The sequence below is a fragment of the Loxodonta africana genome, chromosome 12 (assembly GCF_030014295.1).
Source record: "Loxodonta africana isolate mLoxAfr1 chromosome 12, mLoxAfr1.hap2, whole genome shotgun sequence".
In the NCBI taxonomy this organism is placed as follows: domain Eukaryota; kingdom Metazoa; phylum Chordata; class Mammalia; order Proboscidea; family Elephantidae; genus Loxodonta; species Loxodonta africana.
Genome location: NC_087353.1, coordinates 100445302 through 100461318, shown reverse-complemented (window position 1 = coordinate 100461318; position 16017 = coordinate 100445302). Strand labels below are relative to the sequence as shown.

The window sequence follows — 16017 nt, the reverse complement described above, 5'->3', positions numbered from 1 at the left end:
TCCCTCCCTGTCCTCTTCATTCAGACAACTTTTGATGAAAATTCTAAGCTTTCCTGAGAGTCTACCGTGTTCACATTATATCCTGTGTGATTGAAACTTGCGGATAATTAGATTAATTTAAAAATAGCCTCAAATAATATTTAACCACTTGCCTTTGAGTTGACTCTGACTCGTGGCCACCCCATGTGTGTCAGAGTAGAACTTGTGCTCCCTACGTTTTCTTTCTTTCCTTTTTGTTTATTTATTTATTATTGTACTTTAGATTAAGGTTTACAGAACAAACTAGCTTCTCCCTAAACAGTACACATATTGTTTTATGACACTGGTTACCATGCCCACAACATGTCAACACTCTCCCTCCTCGATCATGGGTTCCCTATAACCAGCTTTCCTGTCCTCTCCTGCCTTCTCGTCCTTGCCCCTGGGCTGGTGTGGCCCTTTAGTCTCGTTTTGTTTTATGGGCCTGTCTAATCTTTGGCTGAAGGGTGAACCTCAGGAGTGACTTCATTACTGAGCTGAAAGGGTGTCCGGTGGCCACACTCGGGTTTCTCCAGTCTTTGTCAGACCAGTTAAGTCTGGTCTTTTTTTGTGAGTCAGAATTTTGTTCTACATTTTTCTACAGCTCTGTCCAGGATCCTCTATGGCGATCCCTGTCAGAATAGTCAGTGGTGGTAGCCGGGCACCATTTAGTTGTACTGGACTCAGTCTGGTGGAGGCTGTGGTAGTTGTGGTCCATTAGTGCTTTGGACTAATCTTTCCCTTGTGTCTTTGGTTTCCTCATTCTCCCTTGCTCCTGAAGGGATGAGACCAGTGGGGTATCTTAGACGGCTACTCACAAGCTTTTGAGACCCCAGACGCTACTCACCAAAGCAGAATGTAGGACATTTTCTTTATAAACTATGTTATGCCAATTGAGCTAGATGTTCCCCGAGACCATGGTCCCCACAGCCCTCAGCCCAGTAATTCGGTCCCTCAGGTAGTTTGGATGTGTCTATGGAGCTTCCATGACCTTGCCTTGGACAAGTTGTCCTGGCTTCCCTAGTATTGCGTACTGTCTTACCCTTCACCAAAGTTGCCACTTACCTGTTTTACATTGTGTTTTTCCATCCTCACCATTCCCCTCCCTTGTAATCATCAAAGATTGTTTCTTTTTACGTGTAAACCTCTTCATGAGTTTTTTATAGTAGTGGTCTCGGACAGTATTTGTCCTTTTTTGACTGCCTTATTTCACTCAGCATAATGTCCTACAGATTCAACATGTTGTTGAGATGTTTCACAGATTCATCATTGTTCTTTATCGTTGCATAATACTCCATTGTGTGTACATACCATAATTTGTTTATCCATCTGTTGATGGGCATCTAGGTTGTTTCCATTGCTTGCTATTGTGAACAACGCTGCAATGAACATGGGTGTGCGTATGTCTATTCGTGAGACAGCTCTTATATCTCTAGGATATATTCCTAGGAGTGGGATTGCTGGATAATATGGTATTTCTATTTCTAGCTCTCTAAGGAAGTGTCATATTGTTTTCCAAAATGGTTGTACCATTTTGGAATTCCACCAGCAGTGCCTAAGAGTTCTCCCTGCAGCCTCTCCAACATTCGTTATTTTCTGGTTTTTTTTTTTTTTTTGACTCGTGCCAGTAATGCCAGGGTGAGTTGGTATCTCATTGTGGTTTTGATTTGCATTTCTCTAATGGCTAGTGATCTCGAGCATTTCCTCACGTATCTGTTAGCTGCCTGAATGTCTTCTTTGGTGAAGTGTCTGTTCGTTTCCTTTGCCTATTTTTTAATTGGATTGCTTGTCTTTTTGTTATCGAGGTATTGGATTTTCCTATAGATTTTAGAGATTAGAACTTTGTCAGATTTGTCATAGCCAATTTTTTTTTCCCAGTCTGTAGGTTCTCTTTTTACTCTGTTGGTGTGTTTAATTTTTAGAAGATCCCAGTTACCTACCTTTTCTTCTAGAGTTTGTGTGTTGTTAGTTACAGTTTGTATCCTGTTATGCCATGTATTAGGGCCTCTAGCGTTGACCCTATTTTTTCGTCTGTGATCTTTATAGTTTTTGGTTTTATATTTAGGTCTTTGATCCATTTTTTAAATTAGTTTTTGTGTATGGTGTGAGGTATGGGTCCTGTTTCATTTTCTGCAGATGGACTTCCAGTTTTGCCAGAACCATTTGTTAAAAAAGACTGTCTTTTGCCCATTCGATGGACTTTGGGGCCTTGTCAGGTGACGAAGGTGGACGGGATTTACATCTGGGTTCTCAATTCTGTTCCATTGGTCAATGTATCTGTTGTTATACCAGTACCAGGCTGTTTTGACTACCACAGCTGTATAGTAGATTCTGAGGTCAGGTAGTGCAAGCCCTCCTACTTTAGTCTTCTTTTTCAATAGTGCTTTACTTATCCAGGGCCTCTTCCCTTTCCATATAGAGTTAATGATTCGTTCTTCCATCTCTTTAAAGAATGCTGTTGGTATTTGGATTGAGATTGCATTGTATTCATAGACTGCTTTGGGTAGAATTGGTATTTTCACAATGTTGAGTCTACCTATTCATTAGCATGGTATGTTTTTCATTTACGTAGATCTCTTTTGGTTTCTTGCAGTAGTGTTTTGCTGTTTTCTTTGTATAGGTCTTTCACATCCCTGGTTAGATTTATTCCTAAGTATTTTATGTTTTTAGTGGCTACTATAAATGGTATTGTTTTCCAATGGCTGATTTTTCTGAGGTAGATCACCAGATTTTCTTCTGAGGTGCCTCTGGGTGGAATCAAACCTCCAGCCTTTCAGTTACCAGCTAAGCATGTTAACCAAGACTCTAATTGGGTACAAAAATGAAGCTGCTAGAGCTGGACCCTGCTGATAATGTGGCCAGTCACTTTTTCCTAGGAGCCCTGGTAGCGCAGTGGCTAAGTGCTTACCCGCTACCTGGAAGGTCGGTGTTTCAAATCCACCAGCCACTCTTCGGGAGAAAGATGTGGCCGTCTGCTTCCATCAAGATTTACAGCCTTGGAAATCCTATGGGGCAGTTCTACTCCGTCCTATGGAAGTTACTATGAGTCAGAATTGACTTGAGGGCAGTGGGTTTTGTTTCGTTTTTTTACTTTCCCTCCTCACAGCTGAGGCCACACGCTGGTCAGCTCATCCCAGCCACAGAGTCCAGAACCAGTCAGGAATCTATCTGGAAGGGAGGGATTTTTAAAATTGTTGTTGTTGTTGGTAGGTAGCAACGACTGTGAGGATGGCCAGGACCGGCAGTGTTTCATTCTGTTATACATGAGGTCGCTATGAGTCAGAGCAGACTCAAGGGCGCCTAATAACAACAATTAGTCTCAATTATTGATTAAAAATTAACTAAAATTAGTCTTAATTGTTATTTTTCATTATAAAATCAATTCAGACATTCTCCTAACATATGAGTTTTCAGCATGTTCATCGGACGCAGGTGACTGGCACATTAGGGGAAAGCTATTGGCTGTGCCAGGTTTGGGCCTCCTGTGGCCTCCACAGGGCAGGACCACGTGGTGGCTCTGGGAGGGTGGCTGACATGAGTTCCTTTCCTCTCGGCAGCTGGTGGCTGCAATTGATGTTGCCTTTATGCTTTTTCACTTTCATGTCAACTTCATGCGTTATCAAAATGCTGTATGATAAGAACATGTATAAGAAATGCTTTCGACTCCAGTCTTCTTTTTGATATTAAAACAATTGTTTTATAATATCGTTTTGTTAATTTGAGCTTTGCTAACTTCATGGAATAATAACACGGTAGACCATACATCCTCATTGCAGAAATTTCAGAAAATGCAAATAAGCAGAAAGAAAAAAAATTTACATTCCCTTTTATTCAATCGATGATGAGTGCTTTCAGAATCAGTGTATTTTCTCTAGTTTTTTTCTCTGTATGAATATAAATGGATATATAATAGACATAGAGAAGCAATGTGATCATACTGTAAATTCAATCTCTATCTTGGTTTTCCCACTGAATGTAAAGTGAAGAGATTATTTTTAATACTGTACAAGAGTCCATCTTTGTAACTACATTTTTCTACGCTTCTGACTAATTTCATATGAGAGAGCCCTTGAATTAGAATTATTTTTAATTATAGGCTTGAGATATTCTTTTAAAAACTGCTGATAAGGATCACCAAATAGTTTTCGGAAAAGTACAATTTCTATTTCTACCAGTAGCTTATGAGTTTGCCCATTTTATCTCACTTTTGACAGCGTTATGATCACGTTTTTCAATTTGAAAGGAGAAAAATGATATCACTGACTATTTTAATTCACATTTCATTGCCAGTAAGGCTGAATGCTTTAATCGATTCACTGAACATATTCTATTAATTGTCTGTTGTTCCTGATCTCTGTAGTCGCGTCAGCAGGTTTTCCTGTTGCTACAGAAATGCTCATCAGGTTTTATGCCACATTTCTGCCAGTATGTTTTTAAAATCTTCCTTTAATTTATAGACGTTCTAATTTTTAATGTGAAACTTTTTTTCACTTATGATTCTCCCTTTGTTTTAATGCTTAGAAAGTCCTACCACATATGTAACTATCTTGAAATTCGTTAACATGTGTGATGTCTCTACCTTTTAAAAATAGTTTAAAAACATATAGTGTTATGTAAACAACAGACAAATTACATCTAAGAATGTGGATAAGTAAAAGAAAAACCCAAATTACCAGCCCTGGAAGCCAAGGTCAGAGTCAGACAGGGAAGCCTGGCTGGAAGCCGTCTCGGGCTCCTTAAAATCCTGTAACTCAGTGGTTCTCAGACCTGAGCAAGCCTCAGTTCCCTGGAGGGCTTTCTGACATACAGACTGCAGGGCCCCCGTCCAGAGTTCCTGGCTCAGTAGGTCTGGGGTAGAGCCTGAGAATCTGCATTTCAACAATTTTCCAGGTTCTGCTGCTCTTGCTAGTCCAGGGATCACACCCCGGGTGGTGCGAATGATTAACACACCCGGCTGCTAACCGAACGACTGGAGGTGCAAGTCCACCCAGACTCACCTTGGAAGTAAGGCCTGGGAATCCGTTTGCAAAAATCAGGGATTAAAAACCCTACAGAGCATAGTTCTACCCTGACACACAGGGGGTCACTGTGAGTCGGAGTCAACTTCTCAGGAACTGGTGGGCTGTAACTAAAGCCTTCCATACTTCATACTCAGTAAGATCACTGTGGGAATTAAAGAAAAAAGCTGCCAGTAAAATCGCCGTCCGTCTGACAGGTCTTGTGATGGGCATCGCTGCTGGAAGCTGTCTAAGTTCCACTGGGTTACTGAGAACCGAAGAGCGGTACTGTTGAATCCCAGACTCAGATGGAGTGGCACACTGACAAAATATTGGAGGAAGGAAAGAACCCTGTTGGTGCCAGATTTGATGTGAGGAGAGGTTCTGCCTACTGGAAGGCAAGTTACCCTTAAAACAAAATAACGCGAAGGTGCTGCTCTTTGCCTCTTAGTAGGAGCTCAGGCGACAGACAGCTACCCACAAGGTGCCTCGCGTCTGCCATGAATGAACGTGATTTCTTTGGCTTCTTTTGTTTTCCTTGCAAGTTTTATCAACAGTCAACCCCACGGGACAGGTACTCTTCAGATTTACAGCTAAAGAAACAGTGGAACCTGTTTTGCTGTGTATACTTTCACCAAAAAAGACAATAATATACACAAAATATATGTATATTATTAAATATATACCTTTAAGAACTGTTGATATTTAGGAGCAGTGCAGTTGTTAAGAGCTCAGCTGCTAACCAAAAGGTCAGCAGTTGGAATCCACCATCCACTCCTTGGAAACCCTATGAGGCAGTTCCACTCTGTCCTACAGGGTCGCTATTAGTGGGAATCAACTTGACAGCCACCGGATTTTTTTTGGTTGATATTTAATAGATATTTAACTAATTTGGTACTCCATTTTCTTTCCTTGTTTATTTATGTTTTCTGATCATAAAAGTAACACATGCCCCCTGTTGAGAATTTGGAAAATACAGAAAGATATGATCACTCGCCATCTTACTGCACCTAAAAAAATTCACTGTCAGCACTCTGATATATGTTCTTCCACTCCTTTATACACAAGAGAATTTGGATCAGCCCTCGTGGTGCAGTGGTTAAGAGCTACGGCTGCTAACGAAAAGGCCGGCAGTTCGAATCCACCAGCCACTCCTTGGAAATCCTGTGAGGCAGTTCTCCTCTGTCCTATTGGGTCACTGTGAGTTGGAATCGACTCCACAGCAACGAGTTTGAATTTTTTTTTGGTTTGATACCTTTGCATAGTGTTGCTTTTACACATCAAGAGCCTGGAGCATAAAGTGAGTAAAGCTTTTTGAGCCAAACTCCCCATCCATCTCAGTCATGGCCACGAAGCCAACACAGAAAATACCCCAGTTCCCTGCAGACAAGTGGAAGACTGCGCCCTGGGCTCAGGATCTCTGCCCTATGCTCTGATCCAAAGGGTAGCCCTCTCCAGCCCAGGGCCAAAACAGAAATGGAAAGCCAGGGAAGACACAAGATCAGAGCCAGAATTTGGGGCGGCGGGACAGAGGCCAAGCCTGGAGAGAGTCCCAGGGAGCAGCTGCAAGTATTCGACAACAGCCGCTGTGGATTCCCCACCAGATGTGGGAGGAGCAGACAGCGGTTAAGGGTGCAGAACCGGACTGTGGCCAGAGAATCAGGAAGGGAAGGAGCAAGGAGTCTGGTCGGAGCAGGCACACAGGCTTTGACCTGGACTGCATCTGGGTCCCCTGCACACTTTTTGAAATTGAGCAGATAAATGCTTGCCTACTAATCAAAGGGTTGGCTGTTCAAACCCACCCAGAAGTACCTTGGAAGAAAGGCCTGGTGATCTGCTTCTGAAAGGTCATAGCCATGAAAACCCTACAGAGCACAGCTCTACTCTGAAGCTCATGGGAACACCAAGAGTTAGAATCAACTCAACGGCAACTTTTTTTTAACTTTGTTAAAATGCATACAGGCTTAGGACGGGGCTCTGTTCCGACAATTAATCTGACATAAGTCGAACACCTCTTTTTTTTTTTTTTTTTTGTAGATTTCATTATTATTATCTCTTATTATCAGTATCTTTATAAATCCAATCTTTGTCTTTTTACATCTGAAAATGATAACATCAGTAAAATGTGCACTGAAACACTATATGCAGTACATATTACTAATGATAAGATGTACAAAAAAAAATTAAAAAACCCAATGGTCATAACTGTGGTTCGTCGTAACTCAAATACATCACAAGTCAGGGACTACCTGTGTATAACAAACATTTGCCAGTTCACCCTCCTGGTTAAACTGATTACTAGGTATTTTATGCTTTTAGGTGCTGTTTTCAAATTGTTTTCTTAATTTCCTTTTCAGAATGCTCACTGCAGATGTGTAGAAACCTGACTGATTTTTGTGTGTTGACCTGGTACACTGTTACTCTGGTGAACTCACGTATCAGCTGTGATAGCTTTCTTGTAGCATCTTTGGGGTTTTCTACATATAGGACCATGTCATCTGTGAAAGGAGATGTCGATACCATTTATTTCTTTTTCTTGCCTAACTGCTCTGGCTACAACATCCAGTACAATGTTGAAGAGCAGTGGTGAGAGTAGGTAGGCATCCCTGTCTTGCAGAGGGTATCCTTGGTCCTGATCTTACAGGGAAAGCTCTCAGTCTTTCTCCCTTGAGCAGGATGCTAACTATGGGTTTTCCATAAATGCCCTTTATCATATTGTGGAATCTCCCTTCTATTCCTAGCTTGTTTAATGTTTTTATCATGAAAGGGCGTTGGATTTTTCAAACACCTTTTCCGTGTCGATTGAGATGATGATGTGTTTCCTTCACATTGATCTATTAACGTGGTCTATTACACTGACTGATCTTCACTGCATTCCTGGGATAAATCCTACTTGATCGTGGCGTATAATCCTTTAAATATGATTTTGGTTTCAGTGTGCTAGTATTTTGTTGATGATTCCTGTGCCCTCTTGGGATAGAATGATCTGCAGTGTTTTGGACACTGTACACAGCTGGGAGATAAGGCAGCTATTACAATGACCAACTTTCACGTGAGCAAGCAAAGCCTCCAGGAATACAGGTAATGCATTCAGGACACACCAAGTCTGGGAAGTTGGTATGAGCTTCTTAGTTTCCTGGCTTCTAGCCCCAGCCTAACTCTACCACACCCAGTGCCCTCCAAGCAACATGGATTTGCTTACAAAATATTAATGTGTTTAATTTTTGAGACAGAAACCCTAACTTCGTGAAGTCTTCATGAATGAGGTCTGACTGAGTTAGATAAACATTTGAGCAAAGGAGTCCCGTTCTGTGGCACCCATTAGACGTTCTTCAGAATCTCCCTGGCTGAGGTGTTTTACTTGTGCTATGTGGTTTGTACTGGTGGCATAGTTTCCAGCATCATGTTGTTGTTGTGTGCCGTTGATTCTATTCTGACTCATAGCAGCCCTATAGGACAGAGTAGAACTGCCCCATAGGGTTTCCAAGGCTATAATCTTTACAGAAGCAGACTGCCACATTTTTTTCCTGCATAGCAGTGGGTTTGAACCACTGACCTTTTGGTTAGCTGCTGAGCACTTTAACCACTGTGCCACCAGGGCTCCTTTCCAGCATTATAGCAACATGCAAGCCACCACAGTACAACAAACTGACAGATGGGTGGCGGACTTAACCTAGAATTGTTGTTGTTAAGTTCCGTCGAGTCGATTCCGACTCATAGCAAACTTATAGGACAGGGTAGAACTGCCCCATAAGGTTTCCAAGGGGCGCCTGGTGGATTTGAACTGTTGATCTTTTGGTTAGCAGCAGAGCTCTTAACCACTATGTCACCAGAGCTCCCGATCTAGGGTAAGACACATTAACTACACCCCTAGGAAAGTGTGGGGAAATGCGTTTAACAGAGTGTGTGGTGGATCCCAGGATAGGCAGAGTTGTTCAATCTCCCGTGATCCCTGCCATTATTTTCTGTCTGCAAACTCACTGCAGAACACAGTTTTGCACTATGCTCTATGTCAAGGCCAATACCCATCTGTCAGTTTGTCACTCTGTGGTGGCTTCTGCATTACTATAATGCTGGAAGCTCTGCGACCGGTACTACAAATATCAGCAGGGTCACCCGTGGTGGTTTCAGCAGAGCTTGAAGACTAAGAGACTAAGAGGAAAGGTCTGGTGATCTACTTCCAAAAAATTAGCCAGTGAAAACCCTATGGATCATAATAGAATACTGTCCGATACAGTGCTGGACAATGAGCACCCCATGGTCAACATCTTGACTGCAAATTCATGAGAGACCCTGGGCTAGAACTACCCAGCTACCAATAAGCAACATCATCATAAACAGAGAAAAGGCTGAAGTTGTCAAGGATTTCACTTTACTTGGATCCACAATCAACACCCATGGAAGCAACAGTCAAGAAATCAAAAGATGCATTACACTGGGAAAATTGGCTGCAAGAGATCTGTTTAAAGTGTTAAATGGAAAAGGAGTCACCTTGAAGACCTGTACCTACACCAATCACCTCTGCCCCTCTAAGACTGTAGGACAGAGCCTATACTACACACTTGATGACCAACTACTTGGGCACCTGAGCTGAATCCATACAAGAAAAGTGAGCGGACTCTTAGGCTCATATACCTGATAACAGTTCTATCCATCTGGTGACAGGACATTAGAGCTTCAAAGTGGAAAATAAACTAGCTCACTCAAGCAACCCATTTGGGCATATCAAAACAAAACAAAGCAAGAACCTAGGATACAGTAACCAAACATAAAATAAGCTAATACAATAACTTATAGATGGCTTGGAGACAACAGTCACTATCAAATCACATAAAGAAGCAGACCATGAGCACCTCAACAAGCTCTCAAGACAAAGAATCAAGGGATCTTCCAGATGAAGGTGCCTTCCTGGAATTACCAGATGCAGAATACAAAAGATTAATATACAAAAGCATTAATTCTTCTCCGGTCTTCCTTATTTATTGTCCAGCTTTCACATGCATAGAAGGTGACTGAAAATAGCACAGTAGGCCTTCAGTAAGTATTTTTTAAGAGAATGAATAGAGTTCAAGGAGAAAGAAATGCAGTCTTAAGTGTTAGATAAGGTTTCAGGTATCTGGTTGCAGCAGGGGGTCACGCTCTGAACGAGGAAGGGGGCTGACAGCTGTCCCCCGAGTGTCTGTGAGGAAAGTATGTCCCTGCTCCCTAGAGCTTACAGGTGGGTGGGCTCTGCAGATGGACCATGGGCACTCAGTGCTTTTGGTTGTAAGGACTGGGAGGTACCAGTTATCCTTGGACCCGTGTTGTGGGTGGCTGGGTGATGTGAGTGGAGCTACCAGTCCTTAGGCCCCTGATGTGGGTAGGTGATGACCCTGTTTAATAGGCAGAGTGGTATCAAACATCAAACACCCACCTCTCCACCACTGCACAGCTGAAACAGTTGCAGTTTGCCAACAAGGGCCTATTCTCCTGAAATAGGCTCACACAAGTCCATGCAAGGAGGAAAGGTATTCAAAGTCCATGGACCGTTTATGCCTGGACAGGAGCCACTTCCGTCCTGAGCTCCCCAGGTTAGTAAAAAAATATATATATATATATATATATTTTTTTTTTTTTAGTGGAGCTGGCAAATTATCTTTTCCCCCGTTGTGAATTTATTCCTCCTCCAAATCCAGGAGCATGGCTCAGGGTGCTGTCTCAGGCCCAGGGAAATCAACAGCCGCTGAAGCTGGCTTGGGGGTGAGAGGCCCGGTAAGATGTACACAAGTACTTAGCTTTTGCCGAGAGTGCCGTTCTTCTCTGGTTCCAGATGTGTGAGTAGGCTGTGCGGCTGGCTGCTTCTGCCTGAGGAAACTGCAGCTGGAACGCTACCACCAGCCTGCCCCAGTCGCTCCCTGGAATGGTGCCTGAGGGTTCCTGGTGATTCAGGTCCAGCAACTCCTCTCTGCTTCTGAACCCTCTCTCCCTTCCCCTGCCACTCAGTCCATTTCCTAACTTTGCCTTTGATGTTCAGGGTTCCTAGCTTGTCATAAATATAATTGTTTCACTTGTTTTTAAGGGCCTTTGTTGTAAGAGGGATTGCTGGAAACAGCTGACTACTCCGCCATGTTGGCCCTGCCTACAAGAATTAATGCCTTTGAATTATGGTGTTGGTGAAGAATATTGAACATACCACGGACAACAAGAAGAACAAACAAATCTGTCTTGGAAGAAGTACAGTCAGAGTGCTCCTTGGAAGCGAGGATGGCAAGGCTTCATCTCTCATACTTTGGACATGTTATCAGGAAGAGGTAGTCCCTGGAGACGGACATCATACTTGGTAAGGTAGAGCGTCAGCAAAAAAGAGTAACACCCTCAGTGAGATGGACTGACAGTGGCTGCAACAAGGGGCTCAAGCATAACAATGATTGTGAAGATGGTGCCGGACAGGGCAGTGTTTCATTCTGTTGTACACATGGTCCTAGGAGTCGAAGCCAACTCGACGGCACCTAACAACAACAGATGTATAATGTGCTAGGCACTGAGGGGCTACAACAATCAAGTCAGGGATTCAAGGAGATTACAGTCTAGTAACCATCATGCTAATTATTCACTTTGTTTTCTCTCTCTTAATTTTGCTTCCTCGGCTAAATTCTTCAGTAGACAGGGGCTCTGTCTTAAACATCTCTAGCAAAGCCCACAGAGACAGATAGAATACAGGACACACAGCAAGTTCTTACTAAATGCTTGTTGGTTATATGCAAGATAAGTATCAGAATAGGTCCAGAGACACATGTCAACTGCAGTCCCTTACATAGGTTAGAGGAACATCCTTGGTGAAAGAGAAAAACCACATCAAGAAATTGAAGAAATCATGCAATGACTGAATATTTAACATGTGTCACCAATGACTCGATTTAACCCGACAACTTATTTGACACAAATTTTAAAATAATGACTGAAAACGCATACATCAAATCCCACAATGAAGAGTCATTGCATTTTAAGATTAGAAAACTAATATAAAAAGCTATTCAGTAACACTTTAATAATTAGAACATATATATTTAGAATTTCCTAAGAGATGTTACAAGATAGAAACAGGAACACAATTCAGAAACGCTGAATATAAATTTCTAGACAAAACCATTCTGTCCTACTAAAAGCAAAATTATTGATAAGACCCAAGCACACAAGGCAATTACGCCATCCTCTCAACAAAGACCTCACGAAACCAAGGCTCAAGACAAAACTGGCTTAGACATTACCAAAGTGCCCTTTCAAAGTGTCCCTGGGAAAAAGGCTTTTACAAATCAGGAGTGGAGGAATCTCGTTTCTCCAAAATGCAAAAAAAAAAAAAAGTTTTTGATAGAGGTTAAAAGTGAAGAGAGATGTCACTCCTCTAAACCTTGGGTGAGCATAGTTTGGATTCTTTGTTCAGAGGCCCCAGCGTGTACCTCAACATAGACGTCCAAGTCAAGAGGTGTCTGCTGCTCCAGCCCAGAAGAGCTGCCCACAGTCAGACATTAGTCCCGGACACATGTTTACCATTAAATTTAATCTTGAAAAAAAGTCTTACTTACCTGCCAGAATATGCTGTCGATTGTGTTCCCAAGAAAACCATCGCGACCTTCTGAAGACACCAGCTTGGGGCCGAGAATGGTCATGAACTCATCAAAATCCACCTGACCATCCCCTGGAAGGAGAAGATAAAAACACAAGTTGAAAAGTAGCTGAACTAGACCTACTGTTCCCAATACAGTATCTCCATGCTTTCCTCCTTGGTGTGGAACCTCAATAAATGAAGAAGAGCTGGTAGCGTTACCGACAAGTGTGCAACAGGCTTAGAAAACCCAAAGTGCCGTAAGAAATTGGTGATTTATTATCATATCCAATGCCACCTACTTCTAAACAACTGCCAACATTTCTATCTAAATGCTCACGCAGCACGTCGCACTTAACCTGGCCACAGCTCACACCTGTTCCTCCTCCTGTACCTCACACTGCCCAGTTGTGGCTAATAGAAATCTCGGGTTTCTCCCTACCTCATCCTTCACTTTTGTTACCAACACATAAAGTTAGTCCTCAAGTCTTAATGATTTCACCTTTTTTAAAGTACCTCTGGATGCTATATCTTTCTCAATGTTCCCACTACTAGTGCCCTTTATAGTGAATATGCTGGGAAAACACTTTGAAGAATTAATTTTACTGAGACTAGTAGAATGGCTTTCCACCCAGGCTCCCCTACTACCCTTACACTCTCACCTCCAATCTACCTTCCATACTGCTCTCAGCATTTACTTCCCCAAAGTAATCTGGTCATGTTTTACAACCTTCGATGGCATGCTATCTCTGACAGATGATACAGCGCCCAAGTCCCACTAGCTCCTTCACTCCACAGCTCTGTACAAAATGCTACCCCATTGCACAGCTCCGTGCCTATGGGCATGCCGTTCTCTCCCCTGGGGTGCCTTCCCCCACCTGTCTACCTGGCAAACTCCAACCTGTTCTCTAAGATCAAGCTTGAGTATCATGTTCTCTCTCTCTCTCTTTTTTTTCATGATCCTTCTTCCCCATTAGGCAGAGTTGGTCAAACTTTCTTCCATCTCTCATATCATATTACTTTTTATATGCATCTGTGTGCCCGCTGGTCCAAAAGCTCTGCACTTGACTACTGACCTAAACGTTGGCAGTTTAAACCCACCCAGCAGTGACGTAAAAGAAAGTCTGCCAATCTGTTTCTGTAAAGATTACAGCCAGGAAAACTTTCAGGAACAGTTTTACTCTGTAACACATGGGGTCGCCATAAGTTGGAATGAATTTGACGGCAACGGGTTTGGTTCTTTGGTTATAGACCTTATTACCCTGTATCCCACTCTCTGATTGACCTATCTCTCACCAGGATTGTGAACTCTGCAAGGTCGACTTCTCTGTGTTTTCAGCACCAAACACGGGGCCTGGCCCATGGCAGGCACTCAGTAAGTACCTGGGGAAAGAACAAGCAGCACTTGTTGCTTGGTTTCCTTTGTTCAGTTCAGCATTGGTTGGATCTTTAATCCTAGAGCTGACACTAGCCAAAAGGTAGACTTGAGGAAAAAAAAAAAAAAAAAGACTTGGGGAGATAGACCTTTTTGGTGCAAAGAATCGTTTTTGTGTCCTTACTCTCCATGGTCTTGTAACCCCCAACCAAGTAATTGGATAGAAGAGTGTGATAGGTTCATTCCACCAAAGGAACTGGTGAGCTTTCCATTCCGCTGGGCTTGAAATGAGCCACCCCAGAGGCAGGAGAAAGAGGATCCCACCATCACCAAGGAAGAATAGCCAGGAGCCAGAGCATCCTTTGGACCTGGGATCCCTGTGCTGAGAAGCTCCTGGAACCAGGAGACAGAGAGAGCTGTAACACTGAAGACAGTGAGAAGCAGCAGCAGAGGCCCAGCAGTAGAGACCAGGGAGCAGGAGATGGTGTGGTGGGCTTCCTGGACCAAGGAGAGAGAAAGCTGAGTGTGTTTGAGCAGAGGCTGAGTGCCAGGGAGAGGCGTGCCTGCAAGCACGGCTGGGAAGAGGCTGTCCTGATGGAAGAACTGTGTCCTGGGTGTTCCTGACCTGTTACTTCCCTAATAAACCCCATAATAGTCAGTATTGTCTGTGAGTTCTGTGTGGCCATTGCAATGAATTATCGAACTCAGCAAAAAGTAGAGGGTGCTGTGGGAGGGACATTTGGTGTTGGAATTGGTAAAAATGGCAGAGAGAGGAGATATCTGTGACCTCTGCCTCATAAGAATCAGCCTTGAGCTATTATCCTGATTCTCCTTCCCCCTTGTGAAGAGAGGAGGTCAGGCACCACCCCCATGCTGTCTTTACAACTTTCAAGGCATTTCCCCAGCCTAAATGAATCCGGCAGTGTGGCATTCTGTACCTTAGAACTGCTCAAGAGAGTGTCTCCAGCAAGAGCTCACCGCGTCATTACCTTAGCCCAGCCAGGGAAGGCAGCCCAGGTGTCCCCACACAAGAGTTTGTCAAAGCACAGGCTCATATAGCAATGTTCTCAGAGTGCAATCAACTTCAAGGAACATTCATTCAAAACCTGTTCTAAAAGATCATGCGGATGTCATCATCAAGATGTCAATAATTCTGGACAGACAGCCAAGGAACAGACTCCAGTGTGGACAGACACTTTCTACAGGACAAAGGAGGCAGAAGAGTCAGTGGGGAAGGGAACAGGGAATCACCAAATGGACTGGGGCAATCAGTCAACTACTGAGAGGAAATCAATTTCTCTCTCACCATTCAACAAGATAAAGAGATCCCAGATTTCACCCTCACTGGTAATCATAAGTGTGTCAATCCAAGCAACAATGAACTAGACCATCTTGCCTTTCAAATTAGCAAATAATTCTATGCAATGCTGGCAGACACAGGGGAGATAGGCTCTCTTACACATTCCCCGTAGAAATATTAAATTGATGTACTGGTTCTGGTTATCAGCTGGCAGTACTCATCAAGATGCTTGAAAAGGCTGGTTCCTTTGGACCTAATGACTTCACATTTAAGGAAGACAAAACAAAGTAATTACCTTAAATGCAGACCAAGATGTTTTCCCAAAGATTGTTGTTGGTTGCTGTTGAGCTCGCTTGGACTCTTGGCCACCCCAGGTACAACAGAATGAAACATGCCTGGGCCTGCGTCATCTTCACAATTGTTGTTACGCCTGATTTGTTGCAGCCACTGTGTATTCCGAGGGCCTTCCAACCTAGGGGGACTCATCTTTCAGCACTATATCAGACAATTTTATTCTGTTGTGATCTATAGGGTTTTCACTGACTAATTTTTGGAAGTAGATTGCAGGCCTTTCTTCCTAGCCTGTCTTAGTCTGGAAGCTTCACTGAAGCCTGTCCATCGTGAGTGACCCTGCTGGTATTTGAAATACCAGTAACATAGCTTCCAGCATCATAAAACATGCAAGCCACCACAATACAACAAACTGACAGACGGGTAGTGGATGCCCAAAGACAATCATCGAGTA

General features: G+C 43.1%; 1 protein-coding gene across 1 annotated transcript in view; it reads right to left on the bottom strand.

Moving 5' to 3' along the window:
* Window positions 1-16017, bottom strand: part of CALN1 (calneuron 1) — a 535507-nt gene that overhangs the window by 196941 nt on the left and 322549 nt on the right. The window contains exon 4 of the mRNA XM_003416548.4: window positions 12578-12690. Within this exon, the coding sequence (XP_003416596.1) occupies window positions 12578-12690 (113 nt within the window). The remainder of the gene's footprint in view (window positions 1-12577; window positions 12691-16017) is intronic.